We start from the raw sequence: 22,312 nt of genomic DNA on the forward strand, positions 1-22,312 counted from the left end.
TGTTGCAAGCCATCGAAGTATACAAGGAATGTTTGATTATAATACATAGTCAGTGCTGTTATCGATATTTCATTGGCGAACACTATGTTCTGTGCCATCTACTTGCCAATAATCAGTGCTTACGATTATAAACTTACACAAATACCGAAACTACCTTAAAGAACTCCTCCTCTACCTAGACTCTCGTGACTCCGCTGAAAAAGGATGGCTACAGTTAAAACTGGCAGAAAAACTTCGGGTACAAAGTAAGTTCATGGAGGCCTGGAACTTTTACGAATCAGCAATCAACATCATGAAAACGATTGGAGACACACATGGCCAGGGAGTATGTTACATAAGGCTCGGGAAAATGTTTCAATCGCTTAATCAATATGACAAGGCCCGAGAATATCTGGAGAAAGCACTCGCTATCAAAATAGAAACTGGCGACAGGCATGGAGAAGCAACAAGCTACAGAAACCTAGGAACTTTGTTCCAATCACTTGCTCATTATGACAAGGCCCGAGAATATCAGGAGAAAGCACTCGCTATCACAATAGAAATTGGCGACAGGGATGGAGAAGCAACAAGCTACGGAAACCTAGGAACTTGTTCCGATCACTTGGTAATTATGACAAGGCCCGAGAATATCAGGAGAAAGCACTCGCTATCAGAATAGAAATTGGCCACAGGGATGGAGAAGCAACAAGCTACGGAAACCTAGGAACTTTGTTCCAATCACTTGGTCATTATGACAAGGCCCGAGACTATCAGGAGAAAGCACTCGCTATCAAAATAGAAATTGGCGACAGGGATGGAGAGGCAAGAAGCTACGGAAACCTAGGAACTTTGTTCCAATCACTTGGTCATTATGACAAGGCCCGAGTATATCACGAGAAAGCACTCGCTATCGAAATAGAAATTGGCGACAGGGATGGAGAAGCAACAAGCTACGGAAACCTAGGAACTTTGTTCCGATCACTTGGTCATTATGACAAGGCCCGAGAATATCAGGAGCAAGCACTCGCTATCAAAATAGAAATTGGCGACAGGGATGGAGAAGCAACAAGCTACGGAAACCTAGGAACTTTGTTCCAATCACTTGGTCATTATGACAAGGCCCGAGAATATCAGGAGAAAGCACTCGCTATCGAAATAGAAATTGGCGACAGGGATGGAGAAGCAACAAGCTACGGAAACCTAGGAACTTTGTTCCAATCACTTGCTCATTATGACAAGGCCCGAGAATATCAGGAGAAAGCACTCGCTATCAAAATAGAAATTGGCGACAGGGATGGAGAAGCAGCAAGCTACGGAAACCTAGGAACTTTGTTCCAATCACTTGGTCATTATGACAAGGCCCGAGTATATCACGAGAAAGCACTCGCTATCACAATAGAAATTGGCGACAGGGATGGAGAAGCAACAAGCTACGGAAACCTAGGAACTTTGTTCCAATCACTTGCTCATTATGACAAGGCCCGAGAATATCAGGAGAAAGCACTCGCTATCAAAATAGAAATTGGCAACAGGGATGGAGAAGCAAGAAGCTACGGAAACCTAGGAACTTTGTTCCAATCACTTGGCCATTATGAAAAGGCCCGAGTATATCACGAGAAAGCACTCGCTATCGAATAGAAATTGGCGACAGGGATGGAGAAGCACCAAGCTACGGAAACCTAGGAACTTTGTTCCAATCACTTGGTCATTATGACAAGGCCCGAGAATATCAGGAGAAAGCACTCGCTATCAAATTAGAAATTGGCGACAGGGATGGAGAAGCAGCAAGCTACGGAAACCTAGGAACTTTGTTCCTATCACTTGGTCATTATGACAAGGCCCGAGAATATCAGGAGAAAGCACTCGCTATCAAAATAGAAATTGGCGACAGGGATGGAGAAGCAACAAGCTATGGAAACCTAGGAACTTTGTTCCAATCACTTGGTCATTATGACAAGGCCCGAGTATATCACGAGAAAGCACTCGCTATCAAAATAGAAATTGGCGACAGGGATGGAGAAGCAACAAGCTACGGAAACCTAGGAACTTTGTTCCGATCACTTGCTCATTATGACAAGGCCCGAGAATATCAGGAGAAAGCACTCGCTATCAAAATAGAAATTGGCGACAGGGATGGAGAAGCAACAAGTTACAGAAACCTAGGAACTTTGTTCCAATCACTTGCTCATTATGACAAGGCCCGAGAATATCAGGAGAAAGCACTCGCTATCGAAATAGAAATTGGCGACAGGGATGGAGAAGCAACAAGCTACGGAAACCTAGGAACTTTGTTCCAATCACTAGGTCATTATGACAAGGCCTAGAATATCAGGAGAAAGCACTCGCTATCAAAATAGAAATTGGCGACAGGGATGGAGAAGCAAGAAGCTACGGAAACCTAGGAACTTTGTTCCAATCACTTGGTCATTATGACAAGGCCCGAGAATATCAGGAGAAAGCACTCGCTATCAGAATAGAAATTGGCGACAGGATGGAGAAGCAAAAAGCTACGGAAACCTAGGAACTTTGTTCCAATCATTTGGTCATTGTGACAAGGCCCGACTATATCACGAGAAAGCACTCGCTATCAAAATAGAAATTGGCGACAGGCATGGAGAAGCAACAAGCTACGGAAACCTAGGAACTTTGTTCCAATCACTTGCTCATTATGACAAGGCCCGAGAATATCAGGAGAAAGCACTCGCTATCAAATAGAAATTGGCGACAGGGATGGAGAAGCAACAAGCTACGGAAACCTAGGAACTTTGTTCCAATCACTTGCTCATTATGACAAGGCCCGAGAATATCAGGAGAAAGCACTCGCTATCAAAATAGAAATTGGCAACAGGGATGGAGAAGCAAGAAGCTACGGAAACCTAGGAACTTTGTTCCAATCACTTGGCCATTATGAAAAGGCCCGAGTATATCACGAGAAAGCACTCGCTATCGAAATAGAAATTGGCGACAGGGATGGAGAAGCAACAAGCTACGGAAACCTAGGAACTTTGTTCCAATCACTTGGTCATTATGACAAGGCCGAGAATATCAGGAGAAAGCACTCGCTATCAAAATAGAAATTGGCGACAGGGATGGAGAAGCAGCAAGCTACGGAAACCTAGGAACTTTGTTCCTATCACTTGGTCATTATGACAAGGCCCGAGAATATCAGGAGAAAGCACTCGCTATCAAAATAGAAATTGGCGACAGGGATGGAGAAGCAACAAGCTATGGAAACCTAGGAACTTTGTTCCAATCACTTGGTCATTATGACAAGGCCCGAGTATATCACGAGAAAGCACTCGCTATCAAAATAGAAATTGGCGACAGGGATGGAGAAGCAACAAGCTACGGAAACCTAGGAACTTTGTTCCGATCACTTGCTCATTATGACAAGGCCCGAGAATATCAGGAGAAAGCACTCGCTATCAAAATAGAAATTGGCGACAGGGATGGAGAAGCAACAAGTTACAGAAACCTAGGAACTTTGTTCCAATCACTTGCTCATTATGACAAGGCCCGAGAATATCAGGAGAAAGCACTCGCTATCGAAATAGAAATTGGCGACAGGGATGGAGAAGCAACAAGCTACGGAAACCTAGGAACTTTGTTCCAATCACTAGGTCATTATGACAAGGCCCTAGAATATCAGGAGAAAGCACTCGCTATCAAAATAGAAATTGGCGACAGGGATGGAGAAGCAAGAAGCTACGGAAACCTAGGAACTTTGTTCCAATCACTTGGTCATTATGACAAGGCCCGAGAATATCAGGAGAAAGCACTCGCTATCAGAATAGAAATTGGCGACAGGGATGGAGAAGCAAAAAGCTACGGAAACCTAGGAACTTTGTTCCAATCATTTGGTCATTGTGACAAGGCCCGACTATATCACGAGAAAGCACTCGCTATCAAAATAGAAATTGGCGACAGGCATGGAGAAGCAACAAGCTACGGAAACCTAGGAACTTTGTTCCAATCACTTGCTCATTATGACAAGGCCCGAGAATATCAGGAGAAAGCACTCGCTATCAAAATGGAAATTGGCGACAGGGATGGAGAAGCAACGAGCTACGGAAACCTAGGAACTTTGTTCCAATCACTTGGTCATTATGACAAGGCCCGAGTATATCAGGAGAAAGCACTCGCTATCAAAATAGAAATTGGCGACAGGGATGGAGAAGCAACAAGCTACGGAAACCTAGGAACTTTTTTCGCACGCCTTGGTCAACATAGCGAAGCTGAAGAGTGTTTGGAGAAAGCACTTCGTATCAAAAAGAAAATTGGTGAAAAAGTAGGAGAGGCAAATAGTTATAGAAACCTCACAGGTTTGTTTCTCTCGCTCGGCAAGTATGGAGAGGCTGAAAAATATCTAAATGAGGCAATGAAAGTTAGAGTGGTTATCGGTGATAAAAGCGGAGAAGCAGCAGATTACAGACACCTCGGGTTAATTTCTTGTAAGCGTGGTGAATATGACAAGGCTCTAAAATATTTTAAGAATGCCTTGGAATCTACATGAAAATCGGTGAGAAAGAAGGACTACTAGCCAGTTACAGGGATTTAGGATTCTGTTTCCAATCGCAAAGTAAATATGACATGGCTGAAGAATACCTTAAACAGGCTCTCCTATTAAGTAGGGATATTGGACTCAACTTGGAGGAGTTTCAGTGTCTTTGTAATCTATCGGTGTTAAAGGCGTCACAAGGTAATCGTGAAGAGGCTTCTTTGCATCTTTTTCAAGCCATCCAAAATTCGACACTTTGAGAGTTTTTCTGAAAGAAAACGATCAGTTTCAAATATCTTTTTTAGAAGAGCACGGCACCTTTCCCTACAAGTTCCTCAGTTGGTTGCTTTCTTCCACTGGAAAGTCGCAAGATGCCCTTTACGTCGAAGAGCTGACAAGGGCAAGAGGCCTGGCCGATTTGATGGCAGCTCGGTACTCTGTTCAAGAGCAGATCTCAAGCGATCCACAATCTTGGTGTGGCATTCAAGGGATCATCACAAAAGAAGCAGAATGTGCATGCCTGTACATTTCGGTTGGTCAAAATGATGTACGGTTTTGGATAATTAAAGCAACAGGAGCCATTCAGTTTTTAGAAAAGAAAGTGAACCTGGACCAAAACAAGGTGACCGGAATAGTCCCTGAGTTAGATGAGTTTTTTAAAGAAGCCTTCCGCAGCCAAGCCATTTTACCCGAACAGAATTGCGAAGATCGATCTTTAGATGACACCGAACTGACGTCACTTCCCTACGACAAGCGCTCAGTGCTGCGTGACTATGATGCCAAAGATTTCAAAACAAGTCTTGACTTGTGTTACAAGATAATCATCGCTCCTGTAGCCAGTTTACTGAAGCAGCCCGAGATCATAATTGTCCCTGATTCCTGTGTGTACCAAGTGCCATTTACAGCCTTGGCTGACGAAGGAGGCAAGTATTTATCAGAGACATGCAGGATTCGGATAGTTCCCTCTCTGACCACTCTCAAGCTTGTTCAAGACAGTCCTCCAGAATATCACAGTCAGACCGGGGCACTGATAGTGGGTGACCCTGTGGTTGGAGAGGTGATTTACAAGGGAAGGCGCAGAAATATAGCACCATTGCCGTGTGCAAGAAAGGAAGCAGAGATGATTGGAAGACTTCTTGGCGTAACGCCTTTAATAGGATATTCCGCGACAAAGCATTCTGTACTTCAAACGATAAATTCAGTGAGCTTGATACACATTGCTGCCCATGGTGATGCCGAAAGAGGGGAGATTGCTCTTTCTCCTGAGCACCCATCCCCACTCCCACCTTTTCCTCGAGAAGAAGATTATCTTTTGACGATGGCGGATATTTCAAAAACTCGGTTGCGAGCTAAACTAGTGGTGCTTAGTTGTTGTCACAGTGCTCGTGGACAGATTAGAACCGAGGGAGTTATTGGAATTGCCCGGGCGTTCTTGGGAGCCGGAGCTCGTTCAGTGTTAGCGGCACGATGGGCCCTGAGTGACACAGCCACAGAGCAGTTCATGGCTTGTTTCTACAAACATTTGTTCCGCGGTGAAAGCGCCAGTGAATCTCTCCACAAGGCCAGGAAGTGGATGAGATATAACGGCTTTGACAAATTTTCTCAATGGGCGCCATTTATGATCATGGGCGACAACGTGAAATTTGATTTTGGAAATTGGCCGGTGCCTAACGCACCTTAGGAGCCACGACTTTGATAAATCCTCTGTAGCAGAATAACCTAGACTCATTAAAGCTCGGAACTATTTAATTACTAGCCCGTAAAAAGAGGACGCCATCTGCGAAGGACAACTCGGATCGATACACAGAGGAAGGCATTTCTGTAAAGTGCTCACCAGCCATCTAAATTTAATAATCTGTTTAATAATCTGAAACAAGACAGCGTATAGTGTTATCTCTTTATAAGAGTACCGAAGTTAAAAAACTCCATTTTTTAAAAGGTCATTAGTTCAGTGAACATGCCGTGCGAAGTGTGACAATTTTTAGGTTTCGAACGCGACTAGTTCTTCAAGGAAAGAATATTTTTAATCCTTTTTCACAAGTGATTAGTTAGTCGTTTCAAGAGACTTTTAAACAAATGTGTGACTTGGAAAAGAAGTTTTTCCTAAGCCTAAATTTTTGGAAATTTCTTGCAAGACTTTTGACAAGAAATATTGTTGCTTAACATGCCAAAATAAACACATTTAAGAAAAGAAAAAGAGATACTCTTGTTTGGTAATGCAAACCATTGTATTCTCATAGATACCCCAGTAATTTTATCAATTTAGCCTTGTAACCCCAAAGAGTGACTAGCATCTAATTTCTCCTCACAATATCACTCCTGAATCAAACATTAAGGTCATGAGAATAACGGAAATGATCAACAAGTACAGAAGCTCTTGATTGTTAGGCAAAATCTCCTTGTTAGCACCTTGAGAAATGTATAGAAAACAATATGGAGAATATGCATACTGATCTTAGGATGTAAAGGATTAATCGATACCCTTAGCGTAGGTACCGTTGTATCCTCACACAGACGGTTGTATGCTCATAGATACTTTTGTATACTCATCATCCTTCCCTTTTGCTCTGCCGCTACTGTTTCGCTCTGTTTTATCAACTGAACAGCTGGAAAAGGTTACTTTATTATCAAAGGAAAATTTATGTAGAGGACTGCATTTTGTTGACCAAAAATACTCAACAGAGTTTTCGTCTGCTACTTTTGTGCCACATATCTGAGTTACAAGACAATAAATATACAATGAAAACCGAAAGAATACGAAATATATTTGAATACGACAAAAATTTGCATGCGAGAAAAATATTTCATGAGACCGTTGAAATTTATTTGAAATACACAAATAGATATACATATGTATATATAAATATACATATATATATATATATATATATATATATGTATATATATATGTACATATACATATATATATATATATGATATATGGTGAGTGGGCAACCACGAAACAGGTCTGTAGGGATGAACTGGTAGTTTAATTGTCTTTTTCCTCCCACAATATATACATCACTCTACTCCTATGTATTGAGCACTGTTTTACTTTTACACTATATACATATGTATGTGCAGTTTAGCAAGATAACTTTTCTAGTACTTCCAAACACCGAATCAAATACATTACCTATTGATAAGAATACGGAAAATTATTAACGAGACGATGTGACCTTCAAAGTAACACCACTGAATAATTCTAAACAGAATTAAAACGTAAAGTGATTGGCAGCCACTAGACAAAATTATTTTTTAGATGTAGGGAATCACTGAAGTGGTTGAAACTGACTTATTAACTCTAGCTCGGCAGTACGTCGACCGAGGCACATACGTGTTCGAATCCAAATGGAAGAGAAGCGAAAGCCTCTGCTGATTCGATCAGAGCGACATCTTTGTTTCGCAACCATCTCTCCGGTTTAAACGCTTCGGCATCTTCAAAAGGAACTCAACTTGAGGAGTGCCCCCATGGATATGGTAGCCCCCTAATATTATGTCTTCTTTCGGTTTTCGCGGGATAGCGGAGAGAACAGGATATAGGCGGAGGGTCCCTTGTAACCAGGCCTTCAGGTACGGCACACGAGCGAGCGTTTCCGGCGTTGCGTTCGCGTTCCTCAGGATTTTCAGTCAACATATAAAGAACCCATTGCATTGTGTTGGACGTAGTATCAACTCCGGCAAACAGAACATCGATTACGCTCGCCAACAGGTCATCCTTCGTCAGCTTTCCGCTGGCCGGGAGGAACTCGAAGAAGCCAGCTCAGTCACGCTCCGTTTCCTTTGATGGCTTCCATGACTTCTCCACCAGTTCCTTGATTCTTCTGCCGATAAATAACTCGGCGTAATCTTACATCGCGTCAAAATCGTCGAAAAACTTTTAAATTTCTGGGTCTCGTAGATCCTGTAAAACCAAGTAGGCAAAAACCGACCTGAAATGAAAACAGATCAGTATGAAGAGGTTCCCTTGACTGACGATTGTGTTACTTGTTACGTCTGTTTTTTGATTGAATAAAGGAGTAAGTTTCTAAAGAGAGTGTGGTGCTGCGTCGGTAGGAGAGTATGACAAAGTAATTTAGTATTATTAACTGAGTTGATAACGTAACTTGTCCGCCGTGAAGAGTTTCAAAGTTGACGTTTCGAGAGTTAGCCCTTCGTCACTCGCTTCGGCGAAGGGCCAACGTCACAGAAAATAAGGGTTCACTTGAGTTCCCTTTCAAAGGCATTGGTGAAGCACTTGAAAACAAGGTTTGCAACAACTGTACTACAAGTCTTTGACAGCAGAATAAACAGTCCCACATGAAAGGGCTTCTCCGTGACGGACAAACACAGTAACAGCAGAAGTTTAAAAAGTAAAGGTAGAGTCGCGCGAAATAATTTACAAACTGGACGAAAGTCGGATTCGCTCCTATCTCTAGTCATCTCCAAAGTTAGAGCTTTCTTTCAAGGAAAAACGCACAGCACCGACATAAAAAACAGACGCAACACAAGAGCACATAGATAGCAACCGGTGGAAAACTGTCCGAACAAACGAACGAAGTCTTTTACAAGGATGCATTTAAGAAGATAGATTATTTTACATCCTAATAAATGAAATAACGGAAACGACAAAAACTTTGTATTTACAATTATCCTCCGAGATTTGAAATGTTAAGGAAGCCTAAATACAAGCAAAGACTATCTTGAACTATTCTATAATAAACTAAAAGTTAAGAGCAGAATCCAATTGAGTGTCCAACCACTACAAAATCTAGACTACCTTTGCATTGTTTAAATAAGCTCTGTGATTGGTCGCACCATCCTAACGACTAATAAGATCCAAGGCTAAACACCAATCGCGACTTGGCAACGTACGTTTCCCGCGCTTTCAGCTGATTGGTGAATGATTCCCCCCTTTTCTACAGCGCCCCCCCCCCCTTCCCCTCAGTACACTGCAAGCGGCGACTGATAGAACAACCTCGTTAGGCAAATTAAGCATTATCATGCGAGCAACAATTTTCAGTATTCTTTATTTGAACACTACAAACCAGAATTTCACTCACATACTTGCAAGATAGGATACAATTCGCTTGGTAAATACCGCCGGCTCAAGTAACGCTGACTTGATTTCAACAAAATAAATTAAGAATATAAAGGTTCAGCGAGAGAAACACACACCTTCCTCGCCAAATACTTGAAATCCTCACTACTCAGGATCCTGCCTGATCGCATGATTTACAGTCAACTTGGAAGAAAGGATTTAGGCAATTAACAACCACATTAGAAAGCTGCGGAGAGAATTATCGAAAACGAAAATACATTAGTTAGAAAGCAGATATACAGGAAATCCGAAACAATGCCAGAATTTACCTGCGTGAGCAAAACAACATCAACTAGACCCTGTGAGTAGGGTAACTGGGATACCTGGATGGTACTGGATCCGTGGAATCAAGTTTAGTGATACTACGCGTGTCGGACTAGTATATTGAAATAGTGAGCTCAAGTCTGGCCAAGGGCATACACCTGTCTCAAAACATAGGTATGCTATGCATGCAAGAGTTATTTTTTCTAGGGTGGGTGGATTACTTGAAACATTGTAAGTGGTCTACATTCTTACAAAAGGAAAGAAGATTATTAACGCGGAAAAGAATGAAAATGTCGAATTACCTCACACACAGGTATTTTGTGGTAGATTATGTGTGTTGTGCGAATAAATGTAACCAAAAATAAACTGCATTTGTGCCACGGATACCTGTTAGTACAAAATGTAGACAGCAGACTGCAGACCGGATACAAAATATAGACTGCAGAGTGGGTACAAAATGCAGACTGAGAATCTGAAGAGTTTTTACTTCTGGTATATAATAATATGTCATCTTACAGCTTACCGAGCGTCACGCAATCGCTTTTCCGCGATCAGCCTTCACGATTATTTGCACTATTGTGGAAAATTCCTGGCCCACTTCTTGATGAAAATCGATCGTAATATAATTTCAAGCCTTCAACATAGTTGGTTGGTGTGATGTTTGTACAGATTTTACCAATGTAATAAAAGTAGATGACGTGAATAATAGTGATGGTAAAGCAAGCTTAAAACGGCAACAATCGCCAGAAACTACAACGGATACACAGGGTATGAGTAAGTTTTATTGATTTTACGAGAAAAATCTTCATATTTCGAAATATTTATCGTTGTAAATCGACCATATTTCGTTCCCTTTACTATTCCTTATAACGTGTTCAAATTTTCAACGGTTCCTAGCATAACTTACTCTGAGTCACACAACGCGTGATGCGTTCGTGAATTAATCGTTGGCTCTTTCTCGAGACGTGACCTTGGGTCGCCTGTGACAAGACAATTGCGTAAACAATACTTTACACTAGACCCTGTGAGCAGGGTAACTGGGATACCTGGATGGTATTGGATCCGTGGAATCAAGTGTAGTGATACTACGCGTGTCGGACTAGTATACTGAAATAGTGAGCCCAAGTCAAGGCCAAGGGCATACACCTGTCTCAAAACATAGGCATGCTATGCATGCAAGAGTTATTTTTTCTAGGGTGGGTGGATTACTTGAAACATTGTAAGTGGTCTACATTCTTACAAAAGGAAAGAAGATTATTAACGCGGGAAAGAATGAAAATGTCGAATTACCTCACACACAGGTATTTTGTGGTAGATTATGTGTGTTGTGCGAATAAATGTAACCAAAAATAAACTGTATTTGTGCCACGGATACCTGTTAGTACAAAATGTAGACAGCAGACTGCAGACCGGATACAAAATATAGACTGCAGAGTGGGTAAAAAATGCAGACTGAGAATCTGAAGAGTTACGTCTGGTATATAATAATATGTCATCTTACAGCTTACCGAGCGTCACGCAATCGCTTTTCCGCGATCAGCCTTCACGATTATTTGCATTATTGTGGAAAATTCCTGGCCCATTTCTTGATGAAAATCGATCGTAATATAATTTCAAGCCTTCAACATAGTCTTTTTACTTTGCGTGCGAGTTGGTTGGTGTGATGTCTGTACAGATTTTACCAATGTAATAAAAGTAGATGACGTGAATAATAGTGATGGTAAAGCAAGCTTAAAACGGCAACAATCGCCAGAAACTACAACGGATACACAGGGTATGAGTAAGTTTTATTGATTTTTCGAGAAAAATCTTCATATTTCGAAATATTTATCGTTGTAAATCGACCATATTTCGTTCCCTATACTATTCCTTATAACGTGTTCAAATTTTCAACGGTTCCTAGAATAATTTACTCTGAGTAAAACAACGCGTGACGCGTTCGTGAATTAATCGTTGGCTCTTTCACGAAACGTGACCTTGGGTCGCCTGTGACAAGACAATTGCATAAACAATACTTGACATAATAACATTATACACAAAAAACACGGGATTTTGGATCATGTATTTATTAAAAAAGAATATCCATACAACTACAATGAAAACAAACATAAGATTCACCTTTCTGATCGTGAAATTAAAACCATTCGCACTGTTATCGCAGCTGCGTTCCTGGCATCAAGTGAATCCAACATGGCTAATTTCTTTATGTTTGGTTTTGATGGTGAATCCTGGAGGAATAGCAAGAAGAGTTGACTTCAGATTTCATCCTGAGTGGACAAGGAATTAGTTGTCACAATCAAGTTGCTGGTTTGCCTTACCTCGTCCATATCAACATTGGTGTGAGATAATTGTCACAGTGAATCATTGGTTGAGTTGCTTTGTAAATTTGCAAGTATATTTCCCTTTTCTGCAAATGAGATGAGAGCCAATCAGATTGCAAGGATCACCAGTGATTTCAAAATGGATGCAATAAAGAATTTAACCAGCACTGATATCACACCAGTGACGATCTTGCGAGCTTTTCAATTGCTGTTAAATGCTTTTTTTTAATCTTTAAGGAATGGTTTTGATTGTCTTTGACTTTAATTAAATATCTTCTGTCCTACCACAATGTTCTCGCTTTCAGTGAAAGGAGTTTTTCGGTTTCAGAACAGAAAGTAACCTCCACGCCGGTGTTATAGCAGAGAATTAGTTTAAGTCAATATTGTAGAATTTTTCTGGTGAAACATAAATCTAGTTGTGACTGTGTCATGGCTGTGTTATCTGCAATTGGCGTTCTGATGGCAAGAAACAAAGCGTATAAAAGTGGACGAACGCAAAGGAATTTCAGAGTCTTTAATTTGTACATGACCCGTCGAAGACTTCGTTTTTTACCCTATTATCCTTTTGTTTTTTTAAATCTTTTTTCTGTTGAAGGAGACCAGAATTAAGATGACTGATGCCCTAATAATTTTTCTTAGATAGTATTAAATGATTGCTGCGGAGTCATTTAAGTTTTATGACTCAGTGTAAAAGGTGAAATAAAAGCTGTGTACCTGGTCAATTTCTTACTTAAACCTGTGAAATGTGTAACTGGTTTGTCTAGAGGCAACCCAATTTCACGATGTTAATGAACCGATTAGTTGGAAGCTTTAAACCCTCCCTCCCCCCGCCCCCCCGTCCCTCCTCCCTCCGAACAACCCACGGCCATTTACCGTCGTCCGTGACTGGGGGTACGGAATATGAACCTTGCCTTAGTGGGTGGGGCATTTAAACTGGAAGTGGAAGGCTCTCCAGCGTAGTACACGTGTTTTAATTCAGTGGCTTGAAATGAAAGAGTTTGCTATTGTGAGAAAATGGCTTAGAAAGACAATTTTCATATCGTAGATTTATGCTTAGAAGTGAAAGACCCAACAGCAGCACCAAAACCTGATACGTGACTTTGCTAAATTCTACAACATTCGTTGGTCTCAACTCGATTCAGCCTATAATAATTAATAATTTGTAACAATTTATTAATTTATAGCGCGTTTTTTGACATGCCGAGTGATCAAAAGCGCATTACAACGATAAGTTCCCTAAACTATACTAGTATAAGACATACACAATAAATTCCAGAGATAATAAATAAATCACAATATTTGCATATATATATTTACATATCTAAGAAATATTAAAAGCTAATTTAAAAGGAAAAGTTTTAAGACATGACTTAAAAGTTGAAATGTATTTAATGCTGCGGAGATTAGCAGGAAGAGCATTCCATAAAGTGGGCGTGGCATATATAGTATAGTATGTATAGTATGCAAACCTATGGGTTTGCGTACTTGAAGGGCCTCAATCAGGACAATCAGGGGTTAACGTTAGTCATAAAAAGGTGACAAAATGTAGCTGTTAGGAGTCGGAAAATTCTAACCCTTAGTCGCTTTAACGACTTAGAAAAGCTTTAAAAAGCCTTCACCTCATTGAGACCCTTTACTGATAGTCTTGTTTTGTTGGAAAAGGGGACATGAGTAAATACTGATATCGTTATCTCAAATCCCGATGACAGGTATTTGTTTTAAACAAGTAGCTTGCGCCAATGAATCTTAGCACGGGCCTCGTCCACGCTTTTAACTACATCTTTTTTCTTCCGATGAATCTTTTTCCACTTGATCTTGAATCGTTGACCCGCAGTCAGAGTATACGTAACGATTTCGTCTAACTTCATGATCGATTTTCAGGGAAGTAGCATGACTTCGAGCTATTTATTAACCGGAGGATTATAGATGATTTTAAAATAATCGCCAGAATTTTGAGGTGTTTGTTGTAGCTTGCAAAAACAAAAAAAACTCAAAGGCAGTCCAACTGAGTAATCCATGTACTAGGTGTCAGTGTTTTGTTCATCACCCGGAATATCACCTGAGAAATTTCTGCTGTACGCGTGATACGCACACGTGATGGTTGAGTATTAGCTTGTGTTTCCTACTCTCATGAGCTCAAACTTACAATCAATTTTGCGTGTCAAAAGCATGTATATTTCTTTGGCAGATAGTGTCGGGAAATACAAGTTTTTCAATGCGGTGTACCGTAAAACGATATGTCAATAGAACGTTAATGATCAGAGTGAGACAATTTAGAAATAGTAAAGACACCATAAGATAGTGATAAAAAAAGAAACAAAGAGGGTAAAAGAAATTCATCTAAGAAATGTTATTATTTTTTTTTACTATTTTTTTCAAAATAACGGCAAGTTTTATGAAGCGTGAAGAATTCATAAGTCGACTATTATTGTAAAGAAAAATAATAGTTCCGAAAAATGTCTCTCACGTACAACACCTTAGTCAAAGCTTGCAAATACTTTCAGCTAGCTTTAAACTATACGCGTAAAGGTCGGAAAAAGATATCATATTTCATATTTGTAAATAGGCAAGCTTTTTAATTAACCAACTTGTAAAAACTCCCTGAGGTCTGCTATTGTCATACGAAACCCGTAGGAGATTCTAAAAAAATTTTCGCTTTTTCGGTTCGCCCAGTGCCGCTAAATAGTTTATCATTAAATAAAAAGTGTTAAAAACGAAACCGAGTTTTCTAAACGAAATGAATAAGACCGCTTTTAGGGGGATTGGTTTATCAGGCACAAGTTTGTAAAAACGTGCGAGAATAATCAAGATATCCTGCTATTGTATTAATTAAGATTAGTGCCAAACTTCATTAATAAACACAAAAACGATGATATTGCTCTGAGATAAAAGTTGTTGGGGCTACTTATCATATCAAACAAGAAAAAAATCGAAAGACACGCAGGAAGTTGCTTTGCGTGAAAAAGTACTCAGAACTCGGCTATCATTGATGTTTAGCACAACCCACTCTAAATTTAAAGACATATTTCAGCAGAGGTAAATTAAGCTTAGTTGAGGTAGGGTAAGTAATCTCTTTTGCATTTATAACATCATGTAACAAGTTTCTTTCCTTTCTTTGTTTGGGTTTTGTTGCGGAAGTATTAGAAAGTTGGTCTGGTTCGTTCCTAAAAATTGTGACGACAAAATAAGTTCTGACGGTTACTAAAGGGGGCAACTGTTTCTAATGACGGAAAAAAAAAGAAGAAAGATTGGCCAATATAGAATTGCAGTTCATGTCTAGTGTGCATACATCGGGGTATGGATTCATGATCACGCAGGGAAGTTTGGAGAGGACGAGAAAAGCGCGATAGTCGCTCGAGGCGCAGCTGAGAACAATGTTATCTGCTTTAGTGCTCTACGACGTAGCTGACACAACTTGTGCACGAAAATAGCGTTTTATCCTAGATGTCGGTTTTACCAGATATCATTTTGTTGTTCGAAAAGTCGGTGCCACAAATAAAATGCAAGGGAAAATGATTAAGAAATATTTCTACACCAATTCGTCATTCGAACAAGAGCTAATTGATAGAAGAGAGAAGCAAGAGTCATTTATTCACTGACCCTATATTCTAATATTTTTCGAGCTTTGTTAAGGTTATTTTCACGACCAGCCTGGCGAAGCTATTCCGCTCTTCTATCCAACACCTGCTTGGACGGTACGAAGTAAATCTTTGTCCGGCACAATGGAACGGCTGCAGTCCTTGTTCTTCAAGGCGATTTAGCGATAATCATAATTTTAAGCCTTTCTAGGCCATATTCCACTTCATGTTTGTTTCGGCGTAAAACCGTTCGAGCAAACTGTTCAGCCGGCTCTTAGTGTTCGATTTGTTTAGGTAACAACAAGGTTTTGAACGCAATTTGGTGTTAATAAGCACGAGTAAATGGATTTTACTAAAAAAGCGGTAATGGAGAATAGGGAATATGGAATAGAGAATGGGGAATGGCAGACATTTTTAATTTCAAGATGGAAGATAAAAGTTATATTTTCGTTTCAGTGTTTTGATACATAACACTTTTGCTATAAAGAAATTCAAAGTTACTTCTGAAAATCAAAGAAAAAACATCCTACGCTCCGTGTGATGAAGAATTCATAACTTGACTATCATTGGTATTAGGAGCAGCACCTGTCGACATTAAGTACAACAACTTTAGGAGTCATACTCCTGCTGAGGTAAATTGAGGCCGAAATTCGATATTTCTACTCCATCTATAAGACCATCTTAAAAGTTTCATTTTTTCATGTCTTTGGGTAAGCTTTGCATAACAAAACCTCGTTATGGCATATAAAAATTTGTATTTTCCACGGATTTATATTTGGAGACTCCAGAAATTTCAATTTACGAAAATTGGAAACCTCGGAATGAACGGTGTTGTCAGTACAAAAGTAAAGAAAACCAATATCTAACATCAAAACTCTTTCGGCTGTTTTAAATTACAACAACGAGCAAACGCTGACAATTACAAATGGGAAAATCATCGAAAAAAATAAACAAATACGGTAGATAATCTTTGTTTTCGCCTTTCAAGGTGACTCAATGCAATGACCGGAAACGATAATCATTTTTTTTTAATGAAAATAACTTTTGCCGGCTGATTTTATGGGACCTAGACTGTGTCTCAGTTCATAAAAAGGCAGAAGAAGAACTCGGCCAAAATCTAGCTTTCTTTACTCTTTCTTTACGCGCTTATTCCAATAACGCATATAAAGTGCAGTGTCACTTCTTAATGCTGTCGATGATTAGTTTTTCGTAACTTGATTGCCAGAACACGTTCATGTGTTTAATATTAATACGTTTAACTGGTGGAGGCCGAAGGAAACTAAAACAAAACCTTTTTGGATTGACTTATCCTTCTTAGGTGTAAATTTAGGTATTAATTTGGCTGAAAATCCTTACATAACTTAATCTCAACATTTTTAACTGTGTTGATAGGTACTTAATCTGTGTGCAGCAATTGGCACCTACATTCACCTCAGAATGAATCCAAAGTTCTGGCTGACAACCATGTTTCTGATGTCCCGGATTGGTGTACTCAACGCTAGCAGCCGATGTCATGTAGCTGAAAGCTCCATCAACGGAATGTACCTGAAAGGTCACGTGTTTAAAATGTATCGCGATCAGTTGCCTAGAGAATGTTATTTCCGGTGTGAAGAAAAAGTCACGTGTCAGAGTTACAATATCATCATTGGTCAAAACATCTGTGAACTGAACAATCGTACAAAGGAAGCAAGACCGGAAGATTTTATGCCGGATGAGAGAAGATTTTACATGAAGCGTTCTAGCAACAGAGGTACCTTTTACGTTTCCTCGACTAACTTTTTGCATTTTCGTCTCTGGGCAAACTTGTTTTTTTAAATTTTTTCATTCACGATTACAGAAAACTCAGAGAAACAAAATTTTTATATTTAGATATATTCCTATGGCGAGCCTTTTGATGATTCAATTTCAGGAATTGTTTCAATATTGGTAAAGCATTTCAAAATACAGAGACAAGTCAAAATAAAAGTGACGACGTTTTGGAATCATCTTATCATCAATGTCATCTTGGGAAGATAATATTTGACTTAATTATGAAGTCAAGCAACTCTTTTCTTTAGTCACCTTGAAAATGGTTTAGCAATGATACCAAAATGTTGGCTTGTTTCACTGCGTTATTGTAACTATAATAACCCTATGCTGTCTTCCATCTCATTTCTTAGTCTAGATCTAATAGAATTAGCACAGTTTTTATTTCTTTCTGCTTTTACGCAGGCTTGAAAGGTAGGAGGTTTTTTTCCTCTCCTGTCGCATCAGGAGGTATCGAACTTCAAGATGGTGTAAACTTCTTACATGAAATTCGTTTTTTCTGTCGTAGTTCCCCTCGGATCCATCAAAGAGCTCCCGGCGAAAACCTGTGGTGAGATTGAAGCAAGTGAAGAGAACCAGATGGCTGAGGGGAAATACTGGATTTACTCTGAAGAGAATAGCGAGGTCATCGAGGCCTATTGTAAAGGTAAATTGTTTGACTAAATTAGTGGACTCATTAATAATAATAATAATAATTTATTACTTATATAGCGCAGAACACATGTGGATATGATCTAACGCGCTATACAATAAGACTATGCAAAATAAAGTATGAAAACGAACTATAAAAGGCTAAGAATATACAATATGACTAACTAAAAAAAAGGTATGAAAACGAACCATAAAAGGTCAGGAATATACAATATGACTGACTAAAAAATACTAAAACGAACTATAAAAGCAAACATGAAAATGCCTGTCTAAAGAGATGTGTTTTTAGAAGTGTTTTAAAACAATTAGGATCATTTACTGCTCTTATATTTGATGGCAATCTATTCCAAAGTTTAGGAGCAGATGCCATAAATGATCTATCACCTAAAGTTTTCTTAGTTATGATCCTGGGTGACAATAATTGTGGTTCAGACTGAGATCGTAACATCATACGTCCGAATTGTTGCTTAACGTTAATTAGATCCGTAATGTACTGAGGTGCCAGCCCGTGGATAGCCTTGAACGCTAAAATAAGGGATTTAAATTCAGTTCTGAAACAGACAGGTAACCAATGCAAGGAAAACAAAGTAAGAGTTATATGACAAAAACGAGAAAGGGAACAAACAAATTGGGCAGCACTGTTCTGAACACGTTGTAACTTGTTGAGATATGCGGCTGGTAAACCATACAGCAAACCATTGCAATAATCAATACGTGCGGTGATGAATGCATGAACGAGTGTTTGTGTGGAGTCTAGTTAAAGATCATCATCCCACTGCCTCCTCAAAGTGTTATCCTATCCCGACTTTTTTTTTTAAACTTACCAAAATAATATCTTGTCTCAGTGTTTCTGCAGATAATTACAGTAAAAAAGGGGTTTGTTTTCATTAATTCCAATAGAGATATAAACGCGGAGAAGAAGATTAGTCAATGACATGAATTGTTCTTTCTCTTATACAAAATTGTTTTAATAGCGAATGGGAATAGATTACAATAACTATATATCCAGGTCACGACGCCGAAAAGGAAAATGGTTTACCTTTTTTATCACTGGAATTTATCTTACAAACGGCTGTCACCCTTGTACCATTCGAAAATGTGTTGGCCGAAAGTAGCTATTTTTTTTAAATACAGTTTAATTAACTTCAAAAACTATCTACCTATCCTATAACTTTATCTTAGAGAGCTGGCAAAAGATAAATGGCGAAGAACCCGTCTGCTTTGGAGCCAAAGATAACCAATATGGTTCCTTCAACATGACAAAGAGTGGAAGAGTGAAAACAATGAAGCTTATTCACCGGTCAGGGTCGGTGCGCTGCGGCAATTATATTTCATCCTACTGGGGCTGCACCTACTCAGGATATGGAGAAGATTTGATGACAATCATTACAAATGCAAATAAGAAGGCCATTCTGCCCCCTACCGAAGACTTGAAAGCTCATTCTGATAAAAAAGACCATTACAGCCTTCCTGGATATCACCATAATTCAACTGAGCTGGTTTTTCACAACCTCGTCAATCCATTGTCTGTCTTGAGCAACCAAGAGATGCAGATATGGTACGGACAGGATTGGATGGACGACGGAGAGGAAGACAACAGCGGTAAAACTTGTGTTGATGTGTATGCATGGTATGAGTGAGTCTGCCCACTGCCCTCAGTTGCCTTCGATAACTTTAAAAGTAGAAGAAAAACAGTAGATTAGAAACGAACGCCATTCATGTAAAAGATTCCGGGTAACATTTTTTTTCCTATCCTGTCGCATCAGGAGGTATCGAACTGTATGATGGTGTAAACTTCTTACATAAAATTCGTTTTTTTCTGACGTAGTTCTCCTCGGATCCATCAAAGAACTTCCGGCGAAAACCTGTGGTGAGATTAAAGCGAGTGAAGGGAACCAGATGGCTGACGGGAAATACTGGATTTACTCTGACGAGAATAGCGAGGTCATCGAGGCCTATTGTGAAGGTAAATTGTTTGACTAAATTAGTAGACTCGTCATCACCCCACTGCCTGCTTAACGTGTTCTCCTACTCCGACTCCTTAATTAAACTTACCAAAATAATATCTCGTCGCAGTGTTTCTGCAAAAAAGGGGAATTATAGACAAGAAAGAGTTTGTTTTCAGTAATTGAAATAGAACTACAAACTCCGAGAAGAAGATTAGTCAATGACATGAATTGTTCTTTCCCTTATACAAAATTGTTTTAATGGCGAATGGGAATAGATTAAAACAACTATCCAGATCACGACACCGAAAAGAACAATGGTTTACCTTTTTTATCACTGGAATTTATCTTGCAAACGGCTGTCACCCTAGTACCATTCGAAAATGTGTTGGCTGAAAGTAGCTATTTTTTAAAAAAATATAGTTTAATTAACTTTAAAAACTATCTACCTATCCTATAACTTTATCTTAGAGAGCTGGCAAAAGATAAATGGTGAAGAATCCGTCTGCTTTGAAGCCAAAGATAACAAATATGGTTCCTTCAACATGACAAAGAGTGGAAGAGTGAAAAAGATGAAGCTCATTCACACGTCAGGGTCGGTGCGCTGCAACTATGAAACTAATTCATCCTACTGGGGCTGCACCTGGCCAACATATGGAGAAAATTTGATGACAATCATCACAGATGCCAATAAGGAGGCCATTCTGCCCCCTGCCAAATACTTGAAAGCTTTACCTTCCGGTGCTTTTGGAAACAAAACACACTATTACACTCTTCCTAAACATCACCATAACTCAACTGAGCTGGTTTTTCGCAACCTCCTCAATCCATTGTCTGTCTCGAGCAACCAAGAGATGCAGATATGGTACGGACAGGATTGGATGGACGACGGAGAGGAAGACAACAGCGGTAAAACTTGTGTTGATGTGTATGCATGGTATGAGTGAGTCTGCCCACTGCCCTCAGTTGCCTTCGATAACTTTAAAAGTAGAAGAAAAACAGTAGATTAGAAACGAACGCCATTCATGTAAAAGATTCCGGGTAACATTTTTAGGAAGACAAACCTGTTTCGATGTTTAAGGACTGCTATGTCTTCGTTCTATTCTCGACAGAAAAGAGAAAGACCGTAGGGATCAGAATGGTTTTTATTGTAATATCGCTCAAGATCACAGAGGAAAGTGTGATATTTTTCAGTCGATTAGTTTTGCCTAGTTTTGCTCAGCCTGGTACATCATACTAAGTAGTATAGTATTCATGGTCGAGTGAAATTTTAACTGTATGAGAAGTTTTATAATCAATAAATTCGTGCATGTAAGTGGTTGTCAGGCTCCTGTGGTTATGTATAGTGGGTTTCGTACTCAAGCTCGATTTCAAAAAAGTAAAAAATGGAGGTGAAATAAAACTAAACGATTCCGGAAGGCAAAAGAAAGGCAAGAACACAAAACAATAACAAATACCCTACCGAAAGTCTATTTTTTATCATACCATCGTAGATCTGTGATCCTTCCTTAAAAATTCCCTCAAACATTCTTGGATAATCGACGCAGGGAAAAACTTCAACAAAGGGCCCTCGACTAGTTCTATCCGAATTTTTTTTTTTATTAGTGAATTGGTTTTTTTTTCAAAAAATATCCATAGGGAAAAATTATCTATGTATACATTTTAATAAAAGTATAGGGCTGAGTAGAGTTTCAGTCAGTCTGTTACTATACGAGTGAACAACAAAATCTGACAATCGCGAACCTGGAGTAGCAGATGTTAATCACTAACATTACAAGAATTGTACGGTTGACTGAAAGGAGAGTTACAAATTTGATCTGGGAGTTAAAAGGGTTAAGGAAGAGATGCCCCAGGAATACCATTCTATCAGTTCCTCTAGGGTTTAAGTTGAAGGAAAACAAGTTAGAAACTTCGCAACAAACTTCTAACCATCAGCGTGACAGACAGTACTAATTTTCATGATCAATTATCAACTACTCGCAGTCGTCTACTGTCGACGTTTTGAGGTATACCATTTAGATATCTTTTTGAACTAGGCGGGAGGGGTGACTCCGTTGTTCTCCTGTATGCGCCGTCGTCGTGACACCACTGCCAGTATGACAACAACAATAGAAGTGCGTCGCAAAGTTTGCTCAGCTTAGCGTGAGGACAGTGACAGTAGCTAACAAAGGGATGGCCATAACAGGCTT

At 39.5% G+C, this 22,312-nt stretch overlaps 2 protein-coding genes and 1 pseudogene across 2 annotated transcripts in view; all 3 read left to right on the forward strand.

Moving 5' to 3' along the window:
* LOC131776839 (uncharacterized) overlaps positions 1-22,312 on the forward strand; it is a 222,902-nt gene that overhangs the window by 65,091 nt on the left and 135,499 nt on the right. The window lies entirely within an intron of this gene.
* On the forward strand, positions 640-6,173 carry LOC131779162 (tetratricopeptide repeat protein 28-like; annotated as a pseudogene).
* Positions 15,078-21,420, forward strand: LOC131779169 (uncharacterized). The gene is made up of 6 exons (XM_066160079.1): positions 15,078-15,203; positions 17,113-17,470; positions 18,035-18,172; positions 19,360-19,779; positions 20,006-20,143; positions 20,595-21,420. Exons 2-6 carry the CDS (start codon positions 17,158-17,160, stop codon positions 21,068-21,070), a joined length of 1,485 nt encoding a protein of 494 aa, XP_066016176.1. The 5' UTR covers positions 15,078-15,203; positions 17,113-17,157; the 3' UTR covers positions 21,071-21,420.

This window comes from Pocillopora verrucosa, chromosome 13, assembly GCF_036669915.1.
Source record: "Pocillopora verrucosa isolate sample1 chromosome 13, ASM3666991v2, whole genome shotgun sequence".
NCBI classification, from domain to species: domain Eukaryota; kingdom Metazoa; phylum Cnidaria; class Anthozoa; order Scleractinia; family Pocilloporidae; genus Pocillopora; species Pocillopora verrucosa.